General features: G+C 51.7%; 2 protein-coding genes across 8 annotated transcripts; one reads left to right on the forward strand and one right to left on the reverse strand.

Annotated features, from left to right (window-relative positions):
* Positions 1–7,898: 7,898 nt before the first annotated feature.
* On the forward strand, positions 7,899–15,811 carry PRRT3 (proline rich transmembrane protein 3). 6 transcript variants are annotated; one of them, XM_072785173.1, is made up of 5 exons: positions 7,899–8,019; positions 11,230–11,331; positions 11,610–12,690; positions 12,886–13,041; positions 13,635–15,811. In XM_072785173.1, exons 3-5 carry the CDS (start codon positions 11,667–11,669, stop codon positions 15,434–15,436), a joined length of 2,982 nt encoding a protein of 993 aa, XP_072641274.1. In that variant the 5' UTR covers positions 7,899–8,019; positions 11,230–11,331; positions 11,610–11,666; the 3' UTR covers positions 15,437–15,811. The 6 variants fall into 6 exon arrangements, with proteins under 6 accessions (XP_072641274.1, XP_072641277.1, XP_072641273.1 ...); XM_072785172.1 differs by lacking the exon at positions 7,899–8,019 and adding an exon at positions 8,108–8,408; XM_072785171.1 differs by lacking the exon at positions 7,899–8,019 and adding an exon at positions 8,467–8,604.
* A 781-nt stretch (positions 15,812–16,592) lies between these two features.
* CRELD1 (cysteine rich with EGF like domains 1) lies at positions 16,593–25,163 on the reverse strand. 2 transcript variants are annotated; one of them, XM_072785201.1, is made up of 11 exons: positions 25,043–25,163; positions 24,317–24,509; positions 24,003–24,085; positions 21,372–21,482; positions 20,962–21,053; positions 19,861–20,037; positions 19,681–19,776; positions 18,683–18,766; positions 18,412–18,507; positions 18,064–18,198; positions 16,593–17,246 (listed from the first exon to the last, which is right to left on the reverse strand). In XM_072785201.1, the coding sequence occupies exons 2-11, from the start codon at positions 24,488–24,490 to the stop codon at positions 17,032–17,034; spliced, it is 1,263 nt and encodes a 420-aa protein (XP_072641302.1). In that variant the 5' UTR covers positions 24,491–24,509; positions 25,043–25,163; the 3' UTR covers positions 16,593–17,031. The 2 variants fall into 2 exon arrangements, with proteins under 2 accessions (XP_072641302.1, XP_072641304.1); XM_072785203.1 differs by having other exon boundaries at positions 24,317–24,548; positions 25,043–25,126.
* Between the last annotated feature and the right edge of the window lie 104 nt (positions 25,164–25,267).

Consider the following 25,267-nt stretch of genomic DNA (forward strand, 5'->3'; position numbering starts at 1 on the left):
TGGAAAGTACCATGCAGGGACGCCTGGGTAGCTCAGCGGTTAAGCGTTTGCCTTCGGCTCAAGTCATGATCCCTGCAACTCGGAATCGAGTCCCACATCCGGCTCCCTGCATGGAGCCTGCTTCTCCCTCTGCCTATGTCTCTGCCTGTCTCTCTCTCTGTCTCTCATGAATAAATAGATAAAATCTAAAAAAAAAAAAAAAGTACCATGCATGGAAGTCTAAATATTGACAGCCAGATATACAACATATCTGAAAAATAATGATGACTTAGATTTGTGAATAGTAGGTAAACGTGCACTTTGAGGAAAAGTCTGTGTGGTTCCTTTATTTGGTTGAAACGACCAGATATGATGGGCAGGTGTATAAGTGAACACACATGGAGGATTACTAACTGTAAGAAATATTGTAGTTGCAAGTGGTGGGAACTGAACTCAACTTGGCTTAAGCAATTTTTTTTTTTTTTTAAGGAATGTAAAGGGACGCCTGGGTGGCTCAGTGGTTGAGCATCTATCTTTGGCTCGGGTTGTGATCCCAGGGTCCTGGGATCGAGTCCCACAACCGGCTCCTGTTAGGGAGCCTTCTCCCTCTGTCTATGTCTCTGCCTCTCTTTTGTGTCCCTCATGAATAAATAGATAAAATCTTCTTAAAAATAAATAAAGGAATGTAAATGGCTGAATAACCAAAATGGTCAGTTGGCTTCAAATAGAGTTGCTTTATCAACTCCCCCCTTTTAAAAGATTTATTTATCCATTTTAGGGAGAGAGTGTGAGCAAGCAGGGGGATGGGCAAAGACAGGGAGAAGTAGAGTCCCTGCTCAGCACAGAGCCTGATACAGGTCTCGATCCCAGGATCCCAAGATCATGACCTGAGGCAAAATCAAGAATTGGCCACCTAACCAACTGAGCCACCCAGGTGCCCCTCACCTCTCCTATTCTCAGGCAGCCTGTCTTCCTGTAGAAATACTGACTCAGTGAAAAGAAAAGACTCCTTTCTGAAAATTTCCAGTAGGTCAAGTAATAGACCCGATTTGGGTCACGTGCACATTCTAGGAGCTGTTTGGCCCCACCTAAACTGTCAGGACTGAAGGTGGGATGGAGGCAGTTCCTTAGAGGAACACTGGAGTACTGTTGCCAGAAGAAAATAGCATGGGTACCAGTCAAAGAAAAACAATAATTTTTACCCTTTTTTAAGTTTTTTTTTTTTAAGATTGTATTTATTTGAGAGCGAGAGAGAGACAAAGGGCAGGGGGCGGAGTGGGGGGCGGCAGAGGGAGAAGCAGACTCCCTGTCGAGATGTGCAGCTTAATCCTGGGACTCCAAGATCATGACCTGAGCTGAAGGGAGATGCTTAACTGACTGAGCCACCCAGATGCCCCTAATTTTTACCCTTTAATCACCCAAACTGTCTGGAATGTTACCAAAAGGAGGTATTGCCCCTGTCCTCATAGGTAATAAAGTCTGCAAACACTTACTGGATTTCTGCAATATGCTCAGTGTCGAGTAAGGTATTTTCAGATGTTTCTGTTCGCTCATTTTCTGACCATCTGCCAGACACTGCATGTGAACAAGCTGCACTCCCAGACCTACAGAGCTCAGACTGCTGTGTCACATGCCATAACAAAGTGACTGAAGAGAGGCTGTGGGAATGTCCTGCAGGTCATGCAACCAGCTTGGGTGATCTGGGAAGGCTTCCCAGTGGAAGTATCATCTCAAGATCAGAAGGATCACAGGGAAATATATAGGAAACCAGGAAAATCTATAAGGAAAGACTGTCCCAGGCAGAGGAGACTGTGTGCAAGGTCCCAAAAGCAAAGGTGATGTCATTTTCACAAAACCAGAACAAGGCCTGTGTGGCCCTGAAGGGGAGAAAAGAAAAAGATGTGACAAGCGTTGGGTTAGACATTTTAAATGGGTGAACAGTCTGGTATGTGAACTAGATTTCAATATAGTTGCTTAAAAAAAAAAAAAAAAAACCATGAGACAGAATCAGGGCCAGATGGCAGCTTGTAAGTCATCCCTCAGAAGTGAACTTGATCCTGACAGCAACAGGGAGCCTTTGGGAGAGACTGGTGTGAATGGATTTGCTGCTGGTGGGCAAGGAATGGAGAGGATAAAAGTGGGTGGGGCCGGGCAGGGTGAGAATGGGGTGGGACTGGAGCCATTTACTTGACTGGCTCCTGCTTTCTTGCACTAACTCAAGACTTGTGCGTAGGACCCTTGCTTTCTCTGGGCCTCAGTCTCCCTATCTATTAAAAGGAATTATATATATGTTGTATCACCTTGGAATAATAGTCTGGCAGTCCCTCAAAAGGTTGAAAATAAGATTTCCATTTAACCCAGGAATTCCACTCCTACTATATAGATCTATACCCGAGAGAAATGAGAATACACGTCCTCATGAAAATTCACACATGAATGTTCATAGCAGCATTATTCGTAATTGCTACAAATTGGAAATGACCCAAATGTCCAAAATAAAAAGATCAATTGGAAATGACCCAAATGTCCAAAAAGATCAATCGATAAATGGAATGTGGTATGTCCACACAGTGGGATGTTATACAGCAATAAAAACGAATGAAGTGCAGATACAGCCTATGGCAGGGATGAACCTTGAAACACACGAAATGAAGGAAGCCAATCACAAAAAAATGCATTTATGATCGTGTGTTTTATGAAATGTCCAGAATAGGCAAACCCACAGAGATATGTAGTTTAGCGGTTGTCAGGGCTTGGGGGAAGGGAATGGGGAGTGACTGCTAATTGATACGGGTTTCTTTTGGGGGGATGAAAATGTTCTAAAATTGACAGTGGTGATGGTTGTACAGCCTTATGAATACACTAAAACCACTAAAATAGTACCCTTTAAATATGTAAATTTTGTGTATGTGAATTACATCCTATTTTTTTAAGATCTTTTAATTTACTTATTCATGAGAGACACACAGAGAGGCAGAGACATAGGCAGAGGGAGAAGCAGGCTTCCCAAGGGCAGTCTGATGTAGGACTTGATCCTGAAACCCTGGGATCATGACCTGAGCCAAAGGCGGATGCTAAACTGCTGAGCCGCCCAGGTGCCCCTCCCACATAGCATTTGATTGCTGTGTCTCCTAAGTCTCTTGTAAATAGGTCCCCACCACCACTCATTTTTCAAGCCACTTATTCTATGTAGAATTCTGTGAGTCTTTTTCAAAGTATTATCTCTATGGGAAATCAAATCTTCAGATTGATTTTCATTTCAAGAAAAAATTAAGGAGATTGAATTAGTGACAGATGCCCAGAAAATTAAACAAAAAACCAAGGATTACCCCAGGAAAAAACAGAACATCTAGCAAAGGAAATGTAATCACAGTACAATTCTTGAGTCAGCCTGACTCATTGTTTCATGGTTCTAGTGTTGTAAGTGCTGAATATTGATATAAACAATAGCCATACCAAATAATGTGGAAATGTGAAACGTGGAAAGCTAAATCTTCATACTCCATGGGGCTAATCAATAGGTAAAAATCTAAAACTGAAAAAAAATTAACACAAGCAGTACAAGTCTGGCACTTAATCTATATAAAAACAAAAAGAAATCATCAGAAATACCAGAAAGAATTGAAAGGGGTTGGAAGTGAAGGGGAATGGGATAGAGAACAGTTGGTTTTAAAGTATGTGCCAGGGACACCTGGGTGGCTCAGTGGTTGAGCATCGGCCTTCAGCTTAGGTCGTGATCCTGGAGCCCTGAGATCGAGTCCTGCATTGGGCTCCCCGCAGGGAGCCTGCTTCTCCCTCTATGTCTCTGCCTCTCTCTGTGTGTCTCTCATGAATAAATCCATAAAACCTTTAAAAAAAATAATGTACCACATGATTTGTATTTATTAAAGATACAAAAAGTATCTTTAAAAGGTTCACTTAGCCAATATCCATGGAGGCTAAACTCTGAGAAAGAATGAGTTAAAACTCCAAATTAATTCTGAAGGCTTAATTTGGCAAGCTTAATGAAAGAGTGTAAATCTTCACCCTCCCCGTACCCCCATCCACCCACCCTACCCCAGCACAGAACAGAGAAGGTTCACCAAGCTGTACCCTCTCCCACCTGTTCTGCCTTTTGTTTCTTTGCTTGTGCCTGCCAGTGACCAGCCAGAATGAAAATGCCAGCCAACTGTCCTAGGCATTGTCTAAGTGAGAGGCTTCATCGCTGCCAGCCACCTCACCTTTGCCTTCTTCCTCCTTTCTCCCCTTCCTTGGGACCTTCCAAAGTACTTTTGGGTGGGAGCTCTCAGCAACTCCCAGACCCTGATGAAGTCCCTTCAAACGAGAATCCAAGTTGGAGGCCTATTTTCATAGACTCAGACTCCTAATACAGCAGGGCCACCTGGAAGGCCTGGGATGTTCATCTCCCTGTCTCCCCTCTCTGAGGTACTTCCTCGGGGGCAGGATGGTGCCATCAGAATTAAGAGTGCTGGTTCTCCAGCCGCCTAAGTGGCTCAGTGGTTGAGCGTCTACCTTTGGCTCAGGGCATGATCCCGGGATCTTGGGATCGAGTCCCACATCAGGCTCCCCACAGGGATTCTGCTTCTCCCTCTGCCTATGTCTCTGCCTCTCTCTGTGTGTCTCTCATGAATAAATAAATAAATAAATCTTTAAAAAAAAAAAGTTCTGGTTCTGAAGTCACACTTAGAACTTGCCTTCTTATCTGCTGTGTGACTTTGAACAAATTACTTAAGCTCTCTGAACTTCAGTTTGCCAGCTCTAAAATGGAGAGCATAATAATACATAGGTTGTTGTAAGGACTTAAAAAGAATAATGTGTGTAATAAGGTGTGTAAGGGCTTCATAAATGAATATACACTTGAATCATCCCCCACTCATCACTGACCTCCTAGAGTCTCCAGGATGATGCTGACAGGTGTGATGATACTCCCCACCTATACCTGGAACTCCATGTTCCCCACTTACATTCACCTCCACCCCCAACCAGTCTCCTCTTTCCAGAGGATCAGCTTTCATCTTGGCTTCTGGCCAAAGGGATCATAATCTCTCTTGCCTTTGTTTGGAATCTCAAAAACCCCTGCCAGTGGATGGTTTGACAACATAGTGGGATTGGGGTGCTCTAAAGAGAGCAAGTAGGGGGCAGCTGGATGGTCCTCTGTGGACTGGGGGTTGGGCATTGTCAGGCCAGTAAGACTTTGCAGGGATGAATGGGTAGTCTTCCTTGGGGGAAACTGAGGCAGGGAAACAGGCCAGCTCTGAGCCTACTAAGGGAATCTCAACATCTCCAAAGGAGTCTCACCAGAGGGTTCACAGGAGGCAATGAGAGGAGGGATTTGGGCTTCAGCCTCTGTAGTGGATCCCTACAAGAACTACCCTCCCCACAAGACTTCTCATGAGGGAAAAGACATCGGTTCCTCAAAGGAAATTAGGGTACTGCCAGCAAAAGAAATGGATCTTGGACAATGCTGAAAAATGCTAATTATCTATTATATTTAGAACCAGGATTCAGATAACTTCCCACAAGATCAGAATAACAGGCTAGATCTAATAAGAGAAAAGAAACAAGAAATAAATGTCAAATCCTACACTGAGGGTCAAGAAACTAACTGCACACAAAGAGGTGGAAGAAGACCTAGTAGATCAATATTGGGCAACAAAATGATGTAGCTGCTAGAAACATTAATTCACTGCCAAGCCATATTAATGGAGGAGAATCTAGAAAGGGGAGGTGAAAGTCCAGCTTTGTTCCTAACTGGGTTCAGTTCTAAGAGTTATATTTCATTTTTAAAAAAATATTTGTTTGTTTGTTTTAGAGCATGAGTGGGAGGGGCAGAGGGAGAGGGAGAGAGAACCTCAAGCAGCCTCCACATTGAACGCGGGGCCCAACATGGGGCTCGATCTCATGATCCTGAAATCATGACATGAGCTGAAACTGAGAGTTGGACAACCACCTAAGCTACCAGGCACCCCATCAAGGGTTGTACTTTATGGGGGACATTTTTGACCTGGTAGGAAGCCAACAGAGGAGAGATGTTACAGTGGTGAGAGCCCAGAATCCTGTCCTTTGAGGAAAGGGTGAAAGAACTGGGAGGGTTTGCCCTGGAGGGAAAAGATTCTAAAATGAAAGGTGCCTTTACAATTCTAAAGGGGTTCCCATAAAGAAAACAGTAGAGCTGGTCAGGTGATAGGTGAACTGGGAAAAGCCCAAGCCTTCTGCTAGTGTCAGAAAAGCTGGATTCAGGCTCTGAATACTCTTCAAACTGCAACATGTCAGACATAACTAAGGGCTGAATGTTGCTTTTCTGTGAGACCCAGGGGTAGGCAAGTCCTGGGAGGGAAATTTTAGCTCAGCCTTAGGAAGAATTTTCTTTCTTTCTTTCTTTCTTTCTTTCTTTCTTTTTTTTTTTAATTTTATGATAGTCACAGAGAGAGAGAGAGAGGCAGAGACACAGGCAGAGGGAGAAGCAGGCTCCATGCACCGGGAGCCCAATGTGGGATTCGATCCCGGGTCTCCAGGATCGCGCCCTGGGCCAAAGGCAGGCGCCAAACCGCTGAGCCATCCAGGGATCCCCAGAAAAGCAAAATTAGATAAAAATCATATCAACCACTATTTGCCTTCTAATAATTAGGAGTAGGATGGGTAGGTAGGTAGGTAGGTAGATAGATGGATAGATATAGGTAGATATTAACACAAATAGGATCATACAAATAATTATCTGAAGCAATTTAGAGAATCACCATGTAAAGATGCATACATTTGTATATAAAGATGTTTATTGTACTATTGTTTCTAGTAGGAAAAAAATAGTGGTAAACCAGCTATCTACCCTTCAGTAGGGAAATCTGGGAATGTGAGTAAATGACAGTGCATCCACACCATGCAGCACACTGTACAGCTAGTTGCAAAAAAAGGGTGGAGCTAATATGTATGTATCGCCTTCAGAATGGTTCCAACAATATATCGCTTAAGGCAAAAAAAAAGTTATAGGATAATATGCATAGTATCCCATTTTTAAATTTTTAAATAGATCTTATTTGTTTATTTGAGAGAGGGACAGAGACAGCAGATAGAGAGCACAAGGGCAGAGAAGGAGAAGCAGACTCCCCGCTGAGCAGGGAGCCTGATACGAGGTTCCATCCAGAATGGTGATCTGAGCAGAAAGCAGACCTTTAACTGACTGAGCCACCCAGGCGCCCCACATGATCCCATTTTTGCGAAAAGAAAGACATGCACATATGTGTCTTTAAATAAAAGAAACCATATGATGCTAAGAGTGGGCGCATCTGGGGAGGCTGACTTGAAGAGACCTAGAGTAAGATGGTTAATGTGTTCTTTGAACATTTCTGCGTTACTTAACTTGGGACAATCAGCACACATTATTTTTACATCAAGTGACTGAAATTTAAATAGTCAACAATCTACTCTGGAAATTTCTCCATGGCATTAAAGATTTTACATCATATGTAATGACCACATGTATTCCTTGTGTAGATGTCTATTACTGTTATTGAATGCAGGGGTGGACACACAGTACATCAGAAGGTGTCCAAAGAGGGACCAGGGACATTTTCAAGTGTCTATCAGACCTGAAAATGTGCAGACTCATATAGATCTACCCATACCTTAGGTGGGAAATTATCTGATAGTTACACTAGGGCTTGTGCATGAAGAGGTCTATGCAGCAATGGTCTCTGCCTTATTATTCCTGCTAGCAAGAGTCTAGAAACCTTCGACATGTCCAACTTCAGGACTGGATAAATAAAAAAATATAGGCTGACTATATGCTTCACTTCTCAACAGTGAATACAAGAAAGGACCTGGATCTGTAGAAATTTACAGGGAACATGTGCCAGGATATATTTCACAGTGAAGAGAAAAAAGGGAAGTTACAGAACAGTATGTACAGTATGATCTCATTTCTATTTAAGGTGTATATACATGACTGTGCGTTGAAAAAGATCTGAAGCTATCTCTGAAGCTGAAAAACAAAAAGAGAGAGAAAGAATGAAAAAGGTCTGAAGGATAAACAGCAAGCTGTAGGTAGGATTTACCCGTAGGTGTATAGGAATGTGTGCATCCGTAGGAGTGTGGGTAGACAGGTACTGAAGGCAGTGAGCTCCGCGTCCCACGGGGTGTGCAAACCCGGATTGGCTGTCCCTTAGTCAAGGATGCCGCGGGAGGGCTTTCCGAGTCGTGACCTCGGTTCCCCGCTGAGCCCTGAGCTCTGAGAGCGGCGAGGTCGGGGCTCGGCGAGGAATGCACGGTCGGGGGAAAGGGTTAAGCGGCGCCGGGGTTCCAGGGGGCGGGCTCGCGATCGGCAGCGCCGGGCTCCGCTGGCCGAGTCTGAGCATCTCGGGAGGATGCGGCGCGGCGGGCGGCTGCGGGGCCGCGCGCGAGGGGATCGCGGGGGCTGCGCGCGCGGCGCCCAGGTGAGGAGCCGGCAGGGGCCGGGCCGGGGCGGGGCGGGGCGGCGCGGCGCGGGGCGGCGCGGGGCGGGGGCCCGGCCCGGAGCTCGGCCGAAGCCCCTTCCCGGGCGCGGGCGGCAGAGCCTGCACGGGCGCCCGCCCCCACCCGGGACACTGCGGAAAGGCGCGGAGCCAGGGGAGAGGACTCGCCGGAGGAGAGGTAACCCGAGACGCACCGGCTCCCGAGGCTGCCCCGGCCGGCCTCTCCCCGGTTCCTGGGGCACGCAGATGCCCCTGCCCCTCACCCAGCCCCCCGCCACCACCCCCCCCATCTCTCCTGTAGCGGGAGCCCGGGACTCGGCAGCCCCCTCCTCGTCCACAGATGCATGCATTTCGTTTGAATTGAGGGTGGTGAGCAGATGCCATTTGCTTATCCTTGAAGGCCTAATTCAACTGTCTCCTCTGAAAAGCTTTTGGACACCCCCCCCCCCCCATTCAAAATGAGCCATTGCGGGTTTCACAACCCCTGGTGTGGCCATTGGCTGGCTGGCTGTGTGACCTTGGGTGATTTGCTAAACCTCTCTGAACCTCGGTTTCTCCCCCTCTGAAATGGTTATACTCACACCTGCTTGTGTTTGGGGGGTTGGATGAGATGGAGGACGTGCAGCTAATCTTAGCGCAGGAGCTCGACTGGGTAAGGCTCAACACAGGGGCACTATTATTAACCAGGACATGTGTTAGTGGCCGTTCAGTCCTTGCTCCAGTCCAGCTGACTGGCCCCCACTCCTGACACCAAGTGAGGCTTCTCTTTGGGTCCCCAGCACCCAGTTTGGGCTAGGGGCAGAGCATGGGGCTCACTGAATGTTTGAGAAAGGAACTGACAAGACTTTAAGGCAGAATCGAAACTCAGTTTGGGGAATGGGTTTAAGGGATCTTTGAACCCCCTGAAATTGTCTACAACCTTTGATGAACCTGGGCATTTCCCTGGAGAGTGCACCTGCAGTTTTCATTGGCTTCTCAAGGTCTATGTGAGCCACCAAGGATGAGGAGCCAGGGAGCTCTGGCACACCTGCTTCCCAGAAAGGAAAGGAGCAGGGCCTCCGCCCCAAAACCACCCAGGCCTCTCCTCTCATGGCTGCTGCGCCCCTGCCCCTCTCTCCTGGCCATGGGGTCCCTTCCTGCCTCCCTGGATTAACTAGGGACTGTCAGGATGAGGAACCTTTAGGGGATATCTACCTGGGGCCAGGCATATGCAGGAGGCTGGAGACAAGAAATAAAAGTGCAGATGCAGCCCTTGAGAAGTCCCAGGCCAGTGGAGGAGACTGGAGATTACATTATGTGACCAGGATGATGGGAAGGGGTAGAGGAGGTGTCAGGGAAAGAAACGTCTAAGCTGAAACGAGCCACCATCATATCTTACCTGGATTTCTGGACTAGCCTCTCTTCCCCTTTTAAATATTTTATTTATTTTATTTGAGAGAGAGAAAGTGCACAAGTGTGTGCAGTGAGCAGAGGGGCAGAAGGAGAGGGAGAGAATCTCAGGCCAACTCTGAGCTAAACAAGGATCCTGACGTGGGGCTTGATCCCACAACCCTGAGCTGAGCTGAGCTGTAACCGACTGAACCACCCAGGCACCCTCTTCTCCCCCTTTTAAAACACCAGACCTTGTTGCTCTCATACTTAACATCTGTATTGGCTTCCTGTGATACTTAGAATAAAATCCAGGTGCCTTACTGTGGCTTACAAAGCCCTTTGTGATCTAGCCTTACCTTCCTGATTTTATCTCCCTCTGCTACTTTCTCCTTCATTTGCTATGCTCCAGCCACGCTAGCCTTTTCATTTCCTTTTTTTTTTTTTTTTAAGATTTTTTTAATGTATTTATTCATGAGAGACCCACACAGAGAGAGGCAGAGACACAGGCAGAGGGAGAAGCAGGCTCCATGCAGGGAGCCCGAGGCGGGACTCGATCCCGGGTCTCCAGGATCACGTCCTGGGCTGAAGGCGGCGCTAAACTGCTGAGCCAGCCCGGCTGCCCAGCCTTTTCATTTCTTGAACTCACTCGCTCATTCTGCATCAGGGCCTTAGCACTTTCTGTTCCCTTTGCCAAATACATTTCTCCCATATCTTCAAATGGCTGGCTCCTTCTCATTCAGCATCTAGCTTAAATGTCACCCCAAAGAGGCCTCCCTGCTACCCCCTGGGTAAAGTAGCCCCTCATCTGTCTACTTCTTAACCCTGTTTTATTTTCTTCATAGCTCATCTTATTTAAAATTACTCATTGTCTGTCTCTCACTCTAGAATGCGAGCTCCATGAGGGCAGGAATCTTGTCAATCTGTTCACTGCTCTATCCCCAGGGCTTGGCAGATAGCATGTGTTCAAATTTTGTTGAAATAGTTGAGGCTGGTGGGAAAGAAAGGTTTCTTGACAAAGGGAAAAGTAAAAGGGCTCTAATGCTTATTAAACTCCTATTATGGGCCTGGCCTATAATGTGTTGTGTTAGGTAAGTCTTATAAGAGCTCCTTTGAGTTGGGGTACCCATTTTACTGATGGAAAACCATGATTTGGAGAGGTGAAGTAACTCACCTAGGAAATGGCAAGGCTGGGATTCAGACCCAGATCCCTGTCCCTTTCCATCTCTCTGACATTTGAGCCAGGCCTTCAAGAATAGGATTTCAGTGGGCATCTGGGTGGCTCAGTCAGTGAAGTGTCCTGGCATCGAGCCCCGCATCGGGTTCCCTGCTCAGCAGGGAGTCTGCTTCTCCCTCTCTCTGCCGTACCACCTACTTGTGCTCTCTCACTCTTTCCGTCGAATAAATAATAAAATAAAATCTTTTAAAAAAATAGGATTTCAGCAAGTGAAGGAGAAGGGAGAAGGCATTCCAGGCGGAGGGACAGCAGATGCAAGGGACTGGGGCATTGGACAGCCCAGTGGGTATTGAAGAATAGGTGAGCAGCCTGATGTGGTCTTGGAAGGCTTGGAGAGGAACTTATCTCCTTTCCTGAGGATGATGAGGAGCCATTGAAGGTTTTGAAGTGGGGCACGTAGCATGACTAGAAAGACGCAGTTTTAAAAGGTCACTTTGGGCAGCATGAAGAGCTTGGACAGGAAGGGGTTGGAGGAAGGGGAGCTTCTCATGTCTATTTCCTTCTTTCCTACCATCCCACTTGGGGCAGCTCTGGGTACTCCCAGTGCTCACATGTCATCCTTCTTCTCCTTTTTTTAGGCTCATCCAGTGAGGACTGCAAGTTGAGTGTTCTAGGCCCAGGCATCAGAGTGGACCATGGCCGCCAGCACATGGAGCTATGTATGTGGCTCCCTGCTGCTATATTTGCTGCTGTCTCTGGGGGCTGGCCCTGCCCTGGGCCGGGGCCTTCCCAAGCCACTTGAAGACTCGGAACCACATCTGATCCCAGGAGACCACCCCCAGGGCCCTGTGGGCACAGAGCCCCAGGCCCTCGACTTCCTCTGGGAAAAGTCCAGAGATGAGAGCCACTGGAACTCCAATGCTCCCCAGGCCCCTGCCAAGAAAGTACCTGAGGAGCCCATAGACACTCCCCTTGGCCCAGCCCTGCATGGACCTAAAGCAGCCCATAGGGCTCAGAGAGAAGGACTCCCAGTAACTGATGACCTCCAGTTGGCTCGAGGGTCAAGTTCTCAGGGCTGGACAGGACCTCCTGACTCACAGGAGCCTAGAGAGCAAGAAGCACTAGCCCTCCATCCCATAGGCCTACCCCATTTCACTTTCATCCCCATAACTCCCAGACTCCAACTTAGGATAGCCACAGTTCCTCCCTCCCCGGGGCCAGGGGAGCCTGGGGGCCAAGTGGAACAAGGATCACCTAGAGATGAGGGTCTGGTGGCCGAAGCCACGATCAGAGTCTCAGAGATACCCCCCTTAGACCACCAGGGCCTTCCCCACACTCTTGCTCCCCACTTGGGCACTACCGGGAGGCCAGTGCTGGAAGAACAGGGTGAGGGTGAGGATTTCCAGGAGGCAGCTCGAGGCCCCCTCTTCACCCAGGAGGATCCAGCAGTCCCTCATGTTGGCTGGGTATCCCCAGGTGAGGTGGTATCCTCTCAGGAACCTGGGGCCTGGCCAGACCTAGCATTGGCCAAAAGCCTTCCTTCTGCTGAGGAGCTGCCAGCTGAGCTCCCCAAGAAGACTGGAGGTGAAGAGACCCGGGAAGTCAGTTCTTCAAGTCCCTCGCCCAAACAGGCCGACATTCCTGATGTTAGGGGTTCACCAGGACCCCAGCCCTCGGGTCCCCCAGCCACAGAGACTCCCGATGGGCAGCCTGAGCCAGGTGGGTATCAGAGTGAGGGTGCTGAGCAGTTCTGGGAGGGGGCAGTGTTCACCATTTCTAAGTGGCCTTGGGCCCCTCTGGGTACCATTTTCCTCGTTCTGGCCAATGAGGGTGATTGTGCTTCCCTTTTGGGGGATTAGGCTTTGGGGACTGCTGGAAGGTCGGGCAAAGTGATGACTGCTTTTGTTATTTCAGAGATAGCAGGAATGAATGGAGCAGACCCCATCTCCCCCCAGCGGGTGAGAGGAGCACTGGAGACCCCAGGTACCCCCAAGTCCCTCATCCCTGGCCCCTTGGACCCTGGCCCAGCTGCAAATCGAACAGAGAGCCCGGTGGGGGCCCTGCAGCCAGGTGAGGGCATGGCTAGGGGTTTGGGGGAGAGTGGGTACTCTAATAACTAAAAACCTGTGTGAGGTATATGGGAGGGGCGAATGGGAACCGACAGCTCCTTAAAGGACCTGGCTAGCACCTCCTTCAAAAAACTTAGGATAATAAACTAATGCTCACTGGGTACTCTGGGACAAGTCATTTGCCCTTTGGGGGCTAGAATATTCTTAAATGTGACTTGGATATATTTAGTGCAGTTTCTCCAACTCCCGCAAATCACTGGAGGAGATTTTTTTTTTTTTTATTCCACTACCCAGCCCCCATCCCAAGGAATTCTGGTTCACTTGGTCTCCAGGTGATTCTAATGGGCAGCCGGTGCCGAGAACTGCTGCCGTATCATTGATAAAAGCGATAGGTCACATCATTGTACGTTACTGGGTGTGGGACCCTATGCCAAACACCCAGTCCTCCCCACAACCCCATGAGGTAGATGCTCTTCCCATCCGCATTTTACAGATGTGCTTAGAGAAGTTAAACAACTTGTCCACCACACTAGAGAATGTGGCAAACCAAAAAGCACTGTTCAAAGAGCTATTTTGATATTGTTATTATTGCAGATGAAGCCGAGGAGTGGCCGGGGCGCCCCCAAAGCCATCCCCCGGCACCCCCAGTCCAGGCCCCCTCGACGTCACGCCGGGGCCTCATTCGGGTCACCACGCAGCGCGCCCTGGGCCAGCCACCCCCTCCGGAGCCCTCAGCCAGCTCCATGGCATCAGCCCCAGCCACCAGCCCCCCGGCCAATGCCACCGCACCCCCCCTGCGCTGGGGTCCCCTGCGGCGGGTGCTGAGCTTTTCCTGGGAGCTGCACGTCTACGGGGTGGGGGTGCTCTTCCTGCTGCCCGCACTGCTGGCCCTGGCCTCCCTGGCAGCCGCCCCTTCGGCGCCCCGGCTGGCTCTGGGGGCGGCCGTGCTGGTGCTGGTGGCCTCGGGGCTTCGGTCTGCCTACATGCTGGCCGACCCGTACGGCTCGCAGGCGCGCCTGGGCGTGCGCGCCGGCCTGGTCCTCTACAACCTGCCCTTCCCCTTGCTGCTCACGGCGCTGGCGGCGCTGACCCTGCTCGGCCTGGGCGCGGGGCTGCCGCCGCAGCTGCAGAACCCGCTCCTGCTGGCGGCGCTGGCCTTGGCGCACGCCGTGGGGCTGCTGACCACCGACCTGCTGTCGGTGAGGCCCGCGCTCAACCTCCTGGCCCAGGGCTCGTCCTGCGCCTGGGGCGCCGCCGTGTCCCTGGGCACGCTCTGCCTGTGCCGTCGCCGCCTGCTGGACGGGCCGCGGGGCTGGGATGCCAGCCCGGGCCCGCGGCTGCTGGCCGTGGCGGGCGCGCTGGGGCTGCTGGCCAGCGGCTTGCAGCTGGCGGCCGCGCTCTGGCTGTACCCGGGCCCGGGCCGCGTGGGCCGCTTTTCGTGGGCCTGGTGGGGCGTCCACTTCTGGCTGCGCCTGCTGGAGCTGACCTGGGCCCTCGCCCTGGCGCTGGCCGCGGTGGCCGCCGCGCGGCCCCGGCCCCCCACGGAGCACGCTTGCTGGGCAAAGCTACTACGCCTGGCGTGTCCCACGCCCTCGGGCAAGAGCGAGGTGCCCGAGCGACCCAACAACTGCTACGCGGGGCCCAGCGGCGTGGGCGCGGGCAGCCTGGACCTCAGCAAGAGCCTCATCCGCAACCCGGCGGAGGGGGGGCCGCCTGCCGCGCCCAGTTCCGGCGCTTGGGGCTCGGCGGCGTCTTTGGGCCGCGGCCCCCAGGGTGGCCCGGGGCTGTCCCGCTGCAGCGTGGGGCCCGCGCCGTCGACGAGCGAGCTGGACCTGCGGCCGCCGTCGCCCATCAACCTGAGCCGGAGCATCGACGCCGCGCTCTTCCGCGAGCACTTGGTGCGAGACAGCGTGTTCCGGCGCTGCGGCCTGCGCGGCCTGGCCTCCCCGCCGCCTGGGGGCGCGCTGCGGCCGCGGCGGGGCAGCCACCCCGACGCCGCGCCCGACGCCGAGCCCGACGCCGCCGGCCCCGCGCTCCTGCGCGGCCGCTGCCGCTCTCTCAGCGACGTGCGCGTGCGCGGCCCGGTCCCGCCGCACGTGGGGGACGACCCTGAGCGGGGGGCCTCCCGCAGCTCCATGGACAGCCTCTCCCGGGGCTCGCTCAAGATCAGCTGGAACCCGTGGCGTCACGGGCTGTCGTCGGTGGACAGTCTGCCCCTGGATGAGCTGCCCAGCACGGTACAGCTGCTGCCGGCCGCGGCCCCGGCCCCCGGCCCCGGCCCCGGCCCCGGCCCCGCCCCCGCCCCCGCGCGGCCCGGGGACCCGCAGACTGAGGTCCAGCCTCGCTGCAAGCCGGGGGACTCCCGCAGCGCCTCCAGTGACACCATTGAGCTCTGAGGGGCCCAGGGATGCGGGAGCAGGGCCCCACCCTCCGTGGCCATGCGGCGTGGCCCATTGGGACAGCTGAACAATGGAAAAACTGGCATTCCCGGGCTTCCACCTGACAGCAGACCCTGGAAGCAGCCAGGCATGAACCTACCCCGGTTTTTGTTTTTTTAATATCTTTCTCTCCCCCCCCCCCCCCAGCGGGTATTTTGCACAGAGGCTGTGACTTACGCGGAATACAGGGTGGACATGCATGGATATTGATGTGGGATATGACGTCTAGGTACCCCAGACACCCTTCCAGCCTCCCCGGCGTGGACAGATGAGGCTTGCTTGTCCAGACTGACTGTCCTCCTTGTGCCAAAGAAATAAACCCTTAGGAGTTGGCTCATGCCTCCCTCTGGCCCTGCCAGGATCCTGTTCAGAGAAGAGGTAGCAGTTCCCAACCCCCCCCCCCCCCCCCCAGCAATCCCAAGTCCTCTGTCTCTTGGGGAGAGGAGGATTTCTTTCTTTCTTTCCCTTCTTTCTTTCAAGATTTTATTTATTAATTATTGAGAGACACAGAGAGAGAGGCAGAGACACAGGCAGAGGGAGAAGCAAGCTCCCTGAGCTCCCTGCAGGGAGCCTGACGTGGGACTCGATCCTAGGACTCCGGGATCACACCCTGGGCGGAAGACAAGTGCTCAACCGCTGAGCCACCCAGGTGTCCCGAGAAGAGGATTTCAAAAGGAAAGGGCACTTGACCCTGGGAAGTTTTAGGAGTAATGGCTACCAATATTTTATAGAACATCTATCCGTTGTGCTGAGGCTTCAGGTCTTCGCATCCATCATCTTCTCATATTAAGCCTGAGCGGAAAGCGTATCATGCCCATTTTTTAAATGGGAAGAGTGAAGTTCAGAGACAAAAGTCATTTGTCCAAGGTCCTTTACACAAATGTTCATTGGCACTGAACCCAGGAAGTTCCACTCCAAAGCCTGATTCCTCCACCCCCCTCTCCTAACACTACTTTCGGGGCCAAGCCTAAGGGAGGGGCCCCTACTGCCCCTCCATCAGAGTAGCCTTCAATTTCCCAGGGTTTTAGGAAACTTCCCCAAGGGCAGGGGAGAGGGGCTCTCAGTAGCTTAGGGCAACCCATGGGGAGGAGGAGGCAGGTAGTGAGACGGAAGCTTCTCTCTTTTTCCAAGACCTTTATTTCCTGAGATGAATAAATAATCAGTGGCTGAGGGGCAGGGGCGCTGAGTGGGGACCAGGAGGTGGCAGCATGCAGCTGGCAGGAGGGGACTGTGATGGGCCCAGCCCTGGAGGGCACCCCCTCACCCCAGGCAGGGGCCAGAGCCCAGAGCCCACAAGCAGCCACCACAAGGAGATACTTTTTAAAAATTCACACATTGTGAAGCCTGCCCAGTTTCCCCCAGGCCAAGAGCTCATGGCATCCACATTTAGGGCTACTTTTTCACTCCAAGGGCCTTGCCTGCCCCGGCCTGGTGGTAGGAGGTGCTTACCCCACTCAAAAAGAAAGCAAGCTGCCTCCAGTGTCCAGGTGGGAAAGAAGCTGGCCCTCTGGGGACAGCCTGGATGGGAGGAGATCCTGCAGGTGCAGCGGGGACTATCTGCCCTTGATGAAGCCCTCCAGCACACGGTCACTGCGCTCTGACAGCCAGTAGCCAGTCATGGCCGCCACGGCCCCGATGAAGATGGCGGTGAAGACCAAGTCGCCCTTAGCGGCCAGTGTGGCCAGCGCACAGATGACGACCCCAAAGAACATCTGCTGCAGCACAACCAGCTCATCCTCTGTCATCTCCGAGAAGAAGCCTGCTGACTCTGTGAAGAACGTGAGAAGCACCTGTCACGCCTCTGCTATTCCTGGAGCTGCCCACGTGCCTCATCGTGGCTGCCACACGCCTGCCTGGCAGGCCAGCACACAATGTCATTTACTGCTGAGAGCGATTACGACGGGGGCAGTTACTGTCCCTGTCTCCCTAAGTGGGGCACGGAGGCTCAGAGAAGTGAGGAGGTCTGCCCAAGCCGTGTGGTGGGCAGGTTGGGGCAGAGCATGAGTGCTAGCCCAGCTCTGGAGCCAGACTGCCTGGGTTTGACTCCCAGCTCTGCAGCCTGCTGCTCATGTGGCCCTGGGCAAGTTATTTCCTCTCTCCGCATCCTGGTTTCCGCTGTGTAAAATGGGGCTGAGAATAATACCACCAGCCCCGGACTGGTTTTAGAAGTGAAAGAAGTTAAAACATGCAACATGCTTGCAACAGTGTCTGACACGCAGTGAGCACTGGGCAAGCAGTCACAGTTGTCACCATTGTGATTGTCCTTCGTGTCATCACACCTCCGGCCTGTGACTGCTCTCAGCAGCCCAGGACAAGGACGGGTCCCATTGGACAGATAAGAATGGAGGTAGGGTGATTTGACACTAAGTGCAGTTTTCTTTCTCTCTTGGGAGGCATGAGGTTGCTTAAAGTCACCCTGGGGGTAAGATGTGGGGTTTGGGCCTCAGTGCTGCCTCATGGGGGCTGGGTGGCAGTGGGGATGGGGCAGGGCCTGTGGCTGCCTGGAGAAGGAACTTGCCTGCCCCCCCCCATGAGGACCCCCCCTCCTCCCGTTCCCCGCAGTGGGGGGGCACTCTGGGGCTCACCTGGGATCTGCTCCTTCACACATATGCCCTCCATCTGTTTGTAGCCTTCAGCACAGATACAGCGATAGCTACCCTCGGTGTTCTCGCACTGCTCGTTCTCTCCTGGACACACCTGTGTCTCACATTCGTCCACATCTTGAGGGAGGGTGAGGCAGGGTCAGACCCCCACTGCCAGGGTTCCACCTGCAGGAGCCCTGACTCCATCTCGCTCACATCCAGACCCTCCCCTCTGCCCTGGCCCAGGCAATATTCCACCCTTGCTTCCCCTGCCCTGTCTGTATCCCCCCAGCCATTCTCAATCCATGGTGGGCAAGGCACTCCACCGTCTGTGCGCTGCTGGAGACTCACCGAGACACTTGGAGCCCACCTGCTGGTAGCCAGGGCTACACTTCTTACAGCGGCCTGGCCCTGCCCCCATGCAGCCCAGGCAGGCCTTGGCGCAGTCTGGAGAAGGGAGAGGAGAGACAAGGTGAGAGCTGCCCTTAGGCCCAGGGCAGACTGTGGAGGGGGTACGTCCCAGAAGAGGTCTGGGGGGGTTCTGGTGCCTGAGAAGGTAGAAATTTGGGGGTAAAGGCATGGAGCAGCTCCTCCTACCCTCCACAACAGGACTGGCACTTACCTCGGCACTCATAGGAGCCCTCCGTGTTTACACAGAACTGATCGGCTCCACAGCTGGCTCGCTCTGTGCCACACTCGTCGATGTCTGTAGAGAGGCCGGCAGGGCAGGAGTTTCAGTCCCTATTGCACTAACAGGGAAGCCGAGGCCAGGGTTGTTGGGGAATGGACCTGCCTATGCTCAAAGGGGGTGCCAGAGACTGCAGGCTGCGCGCCAACACAGAGGTAGGGGTGCAGCTGGACTTAAGAGCTGTCCAGCCAGAGACCACAGTTTCCAATCTGCCTTGCAGCTAAGTGTGGCCCAAGGAGTGAGTTCTGGCCAACAGGATGTAAACAGAAGGGATGTGCTCCACTTTTAGCTTGGCCTTAAAACAACGCAATTGTTTTAAATCCTCCATGCACTTTCTTCCCTTTCTCACTTCCTGAGTGTCAGGTCATGGAACACGAAGGTACCTATAACCCAACCTCAAACAACAGAAACGTCCCGCGGGGATGACCACAGAGTAAGACAGGAAGTACTGGGTCCCTGAGTGATTGTGACAAGCAGAACTTCCTTGCCGGCCTGGACCACTCGTTCTGAAACTGTGGTATGAGATAAAAATAAACCTCTATATTCTTTAAGCCACAACCTTCGGTGATCTTTTTGTTATAGCAGCTTAGCCTTTACCCTCATCTGTATAGACAGCTGGACAGAGACCAAACCAAGTCTTGAACTCAGGCTTCGCAACCCCAAGTTAAAAATCTTCATTTCCCTGGCTAATCCTTCCTCAATTTTCAAGACTTGGCCTAAGTGATACCTCCTCCAAGAAGCCTTTCCAGATTCCCCACCACCAGAGCTGAATCAGGGACATCTCTAACCGCACAAAGTAACTGCCTGGCTACTTTTCTACCTTTCCAACCGGGTTGAGATCTCCACGAAGATGGGGACAGAGTTGGTCTAGCCCAGATACGTTTGTGTTGACAGGGACCACCTCCCCAGCCCTAGGTCGGGGCCTCACTCACCTACACACTTGAGGTGATGCAGGGCCCAGCCCTTCTTGCACTGTAGACAGTTTGACTCTTCGGGTCCTGAGCAGCGGGCACAAGGGCCAAAACAAGCTGAGCGGAATGGGGAGAGTGTAAGGATGGGCATGCAGACATCCTATCTGTGCCTGCCCAGCCCCACGCCTCTTGGCTACCTACCCGAACATACCAGATGGCTGGCGTTGCGCTCTGCCTCAAAGTAGCCAAGGCCACACTGGCCACAGGCCTCGCCCCCGTAGCCGGCTTGGCAGTCACAGTGCCCGCTGCCCCCTCGAGTCCCTTCCCCTTCACACTGCCCGTAGCCACCGCAGGGCTTCTCTGCACCCCCAGGACAGGCTGTGGGCAGACACCAAAGCAGGTAAAATCACAAATACAGTCGTGAATACAGAGAATATTCCCCATATCATGAAACATTTTTGGAGAAGAACTTAATGGCAACATAACGCTTTGTATGAAATGTACTTAACCAATACCTTCCTATGGAACAGATTATTTACCACAATTTCTTCTTATAAAGGAATTAATCATCTTTGTCACGGATTTTCTTTTTCTGTTTGTTTTCAATTTACTACTTTTTTATTCTATTTTTTTAAAAGATTATTTATTTATTTATTTATTTATTTATTTATTTATTTATTTATTTATGATAGACTGAGAGAGAGAGAGAGAGGCAGAGACACAGGCAGAGGGAGAAGCAGGCTCCATGCAGGGAGCCCGACGTGAACTCGATACCGGGACTCCAGGATAGCGTCCTGGGCCAAAGGCAGGCGCCAAACCACTGAGCCACCCAGGGATCCCCTACTTTTTTATTCTTTGTGTCACTAAGTATCTGAAGCTTCCAGAGAGATTTTTCTAAAAGGGCTGGTGGTAGGTTCAGCTCCTCCCTCAGGACTGTATGTAGAAGAAGGTGATGATTGGGGTTTAAAGCAGCACTTGCCTGTCCCTAGGAAGGTCACCTTAGTCCAGAGGATGGGCCTGATCTGATCTAGGCATGGGAAGTGGGAAGGTGGGGGCATTTCTCACATACATGATAAAAACCACAGTCCCATCTGACTATCTAGCCCTGTAATCTTTATTTTCAGAGCCATTCCCCACTGATTTGTTCATCTCAATAGCCCTGTGAGGCATATGAGAACTAAGGTCCAGAGAAATTATCTGAGCAACCTGAGCTCACACAGCCAGCTAAAGGACAGAGCCAGGACTTGGATCCTTGGCCTTGGAAGTTCCCTCTAGTCCCTCGAGAGGAGCTTGAAAACTCACGGAGACAGGAGGGCCCGAAGGTGCCTGAGGGGCAGCAGAGCTTCAGGGAATCTGAGCAGAGCCACTGGAAGAGGTCTGGGGCTTCCTGCTGCCTGAAGTGGGGTGGGGATGACAGTAAGGGGGAGCTGAGAAGGTGTCAGGTGCCGCCCACTGCCCAACCTCCCAAGGAATCTGTGAGACAACCCACGTTGGATATAAGACCCATAAGGCTACCTGACCAACACCTTCTCCCCATTTGGCAGAGGAGTAAAGTGAGGCTCAGAGTGAGACTTGGGCCCTCCCATAAGCCCTTAGCAGATCTAGGTTTGGAAGAAGGAGCCACAGTAGGACACAGACCCTAGCATGCAGCTCCCTCCTTCACCACCAGGACCGTCTGTGGCCCCTTCCCTGGAAAGCCCCCCAAAACTCACTTGTGAAACCACCAGCTCTCCACCAGTTCCTCGCTCAGCTCCAGCAGGCGGTGGCATTCAAAGTCCGACTTGCTGCACACGCTCTCAAGCACCTCCACCAGGCGGGTCTCACTGACCAGACAGGGTGTGAGTGATAAGACTATGTTCTACGCCATCCCCCACCCTCCTTTAGGTGTCCTGTTACCACTACTCCTATGCCATGACTTCAAAGGAAAGGCCATGGGGCATAATGGAAGGGTAGTCAAATAGACCTGGATTCACATCTAGTTAAGTGACCTTGGACAAGTCACTTAACCTCTCCTGAATCTCTGTTTTCTCATCTGTAAAATGGAGACAATACCTGTCCTGCAGATTGATTATAAGATACCTCCATTCCTGTGTTTGCACAATGGGATGTAATACTCTCCTTGCTGGGTAAATGTGATTAAAAATACATTGCATAACAAGTGTTGGCAAGGATGTGGAGAAATTGGAACCCTCCTACACTGAAGGTGGGAAAGAAAAATGGTGCAGCCACTGTGGAAAACAGTTTGGCAGTTCCTCAATAGGTTAAACATGGAATTACCATATGAATCAGCAGTTCCACTCTTGGTTATATATCCCAAAAGAATGGAAAACGGGTGTTCAAACAAAAACCTGTACACAAATGTTTGTAGCAATACTGTACACAACGGCCAAAAGGTAGCAACAACCCAAATGTCCATCAATTGAAGAACGGATAAGCAAAATGCAGTAAATCCATACAATGAAATATAATTAAGCTTTAAAAAGGATTGAACTACTGACATCTGTTATATTATGAACGAACCTTGAAAACAATATACTAAGTGAAAGAAGCCAGATACAAATGGATTCCAATGGAATCAGCAAATCCACAGACACAGCCAGCAGAGTAATGGTTGCCAGGGGCTGGGGGAAAGGGAGAATGGGGAGCTGCTGCTAAATAGGTATGTAGTTCCTTCATGCCGTGGTAAAAATGTTCTGGAACAAGACAGTAGTAAAGGCTGCAAAACATGTAAATGTACTGATGTCTTTAGGGGTACATTTTATGTTATATATATTTCACCATAACAAACTTTAAATATATATATATATATATATATATATATATATATATATATATATATATATATGCATACACATATATTATGTATTTAAAGGGTCTAGCATGTGCTTGGCATATAGGAGAAGATTTAAAAAACAAAAACCAAACAAACAAAAAAACAGGAGCCATTGTACAGCTAGAAGTGCCCTTCAGGTTATCTTGGCCAATCCCTTCATTCCTAAATGAAGAAACTGAGGCCCAATAAGGGAAAAGAAAATGATCCATGTTACATAATAACAAACCCCTCGTTTCTAGTGGGCATCACAGTTTAATCCTTACCACAATCCTAAGAAACAGACAAAGCAAGTATTAACATCCCCAATTTACAGATTAGGAAAGTGAGGCTCAGAGAAGTGAAGTGACCTTCCCTAGGGTACACAGAGAACTGACAACCAGGTCTAACTCCAGGTCTTGTTGATTCCTTCTCCTTAACCTGACTTTGGAAAGGGGGAGGGCCTAGGATTCAGGCCTTTCATCTGGTGGTGTCATCTCATCCCACAGCTTTATAATACTGAGAACTATATATATATATATATAATTATATATATATAATATAATATGCTGAGGACTCTCAAATTCAGGTTTCCAGCTCCTACTTTTCCCCTGAGCCCCAGACACCTCAATCTAACTCTACTTGGCTGTTTAATGGACATTTCAGCCCAATATGTTCAAAGAGAACACCTAATTCCAGCCCCCGCCCCAAACCGCCTCCTGCCTCAGCTTTACCCATAGCAGGAAACAGCTCCACTCTTCACCCAGTTGCTCAGGCCCAAAAGTTAATGAGTACTTTTTATTCTTTTTCTCTCATACCCCATAATGATTCCATCATCAAGCCCTATCAGTCCATCTGCATAACATACCCAGAATTTGACGCATTCTCACCACACCCACCACTAGATACCACACCGGCTCATGCTGTCGCACCTAGACTAGCCTCCCAAAGGGTCTCCCTGCTTCCTCTACTCCGGCCCCTAGTCTTTCTGCTACTACAGCGTAGGTACATCTTCTAAAGGTATGAATAAGAGCACATCACTTCTCCGTTCCAAACCTTCCGATGGCTTTCCCATTACACTCAGAATGAAATCTAGACAGCACTCTGTGACCTTCAAGGCACTCTGCCTCCATGTTCAACACTCTCTTCTGCTTCACTCCCATCCAGCCTCATCTCAAACACAAGCAGCTCAGTCCCACTCTGCCCAAATCCCTTCCCTGTCACATAGCTTGCTTCTCTCCTTTGGTTTCTGTTCAAATGTCACACCTTGAACCCCATGCCTCCCCACGATTCTGTAGTCCACCCTGCTTTCCTGTTCTTCATTTGATAGGACCTTATTTATTTATTCACTGTCTGTCTCCTCAATTAGAACGTAAGCTCCTTGAAGATGGAATTTTGCCTGCCTTATTTATTGCTATGCTAGATATGTTCAGGGATACTTGTTGAATAAGTACTCCCCAAGAGTTTCTAGGCCTCCCCAGTAGAGCAGAGATTGGGAGGTGAGGTATACAAACCCACCTCTCCAGGCCCTTACCTGTCTTTGTATTTGGACAACTTCTCTTCCTCCCAGGCCGTATTTCCACCTCCAAAGTTGTCCCGGATTGTTCTCTCCAGGCCCTGGAAATGGAGAACAGTAGTAATAGCTAAGAACAGTGCCTGGCACATTCTAGCACTTGGGTATTTCACTGACCAGGGGACTGAGGCACAGAGAGGAGACCTGCCCAAGGTCATACAACTAGTAAACAACCCAGCTGGTACTTGACTCATGCAGACTTGCATCCCAGAACTGCGTTCACCTCCTGTGCCACCAGGTCGGGCCATCTCCCTCAAGGCTGCTCATGCACCCACCTTGTTGAAGCTGTCGACCAGTTCCCGGCAGGTATGACATGGATGGAGCTCAGTGCGGGGAGAAGACTGGGGAAGAGGAGACGGCTGGAGCCAGACGGGGCCTGGGAGACTAAGGAAGAGAGTCAGGCCCCAGAGCAGAGGTGGGACCAGGCCCCTCCGGGGCAGCGAGGCCATCTTTTCCCAGGCTGGGAACCTGTAGATAAACGGAATGGGGATGGCTCCCCGGAGGAGCCTGGTGAGAAAGAGAAGGGTTGGTTCTGAGGCGCCGCGGGTCTGGGAGCCCGGATCTGTGTTATTATAAGGCTAGCCCGGGGGAACGGCCCGGGGAATGGCCCGGGGAGGGAGGGAGGGGGTGAAGAAGGAGCCGGTTCCGCAGTTCCAAGACGGGAATAAGTGATCCTCGTCACCATGGGAGACGTGGCCTGAAGCCTCAGCAAGGGAGAAGTCAACTCATTGCTTTAAGGTCTGAATACGGGTTATGGGGGCCAGGATCAGCGGAATTAGGGAGAACGGGTCAGAGTCCAAGTATCAGAATAGGGGCCGGATGGGCGGTCCCGTGGGGCGGAGTCCGGAACGGAACCCGGGTCTAGAGGGGAGGAGCCCGGGTCCGGACGTGGAGAGCAGGGGTCGGGGTCGAGGCCTCGTAGCCTGCAGCAGCGCGGCCCGCTAGCAGGCAGGGGAGGGTGCAGAGCCGCCGAGGCTGCGTGCGAGGAAGAGCCCACCCACCCGCCGCGAGCGCCCGCCCGCCGCTCGGCCTCCCCAACGCCGCAGCCGCCGCCGCCGCCTGCGTGGGACGCGCCGCCGCCGCCGGCTCCGCAGTCCGGGGGGCGGGGCCCGCCCCGGCCAATGGCGGCCGCCCATGTGCCATTGCGTCACGCTACGTCAGCAGCCCGCAGGCGGTGCCGGGCTGCACCTGTCCCGGCGTTAAAGGGCCGCGGGCGTGGTGCTCGG

This window comes from Canis lupus, chromosome 19 (genome assembly GCF_048164855.1).
Source record: "Canis lupus baileyi chromosome 19, mCanLup2.hap1, whole genome shotgun sequence".
NCBI lineage: Eukaryota > Metazoa > Chordata > Mammalia > Carnivora > Canidae > Canis > Canis lupus.

Excerpts from the sequence above, each read along its gene's own strand:
- PRRT3 (XM_072785173.1), top strand. The coding sequence starts at position 11,667 with ATGGCCGCCAGCACATGGAGCTATGTATGTGGCTCCCTGCTGCTATAT. Across the intron at positions 12,691-12,885 it reads CGATGGGCAGCCTGAGCCAG|AGATAGCAGGAATGAATGGA; the intron begins GTGGGTATCAGA and ends TTGTTATTTCAG. Across the intron at positions 13,042-13,634 it reads GGTGGGGGCCCTGCAGCCAG|ATGAAGCCGAGGAGTGGCCG; the intron begins GTGAGGGCATGG and ends TTATTATTGCAG.
- CRELD1 (XM_072785201.1), bottom strand. The coding sequence starts at position 24,490 with ATGGCCTCGCTGCCCCGGAGGGGCCTGGTCCCACCTCTGCTCTGGGGC. Across the intron at positions 20,038-20,961 it reads CTTCGGGCCCTCCTGTCTCC|CCTGTCCTGGGGGTGCAGAG; the intron begins GTGAGTTTTCAA and ends GTCTGCCCACAG. Across the intron at positions 18,199-18,411 it reads GGTGGGCTCCAAGTGTCTCG|ATGTGGACGAATGTGAGACA; the intron begins GTGAGTCTCCAG and ends CCCTCCCTCAAG.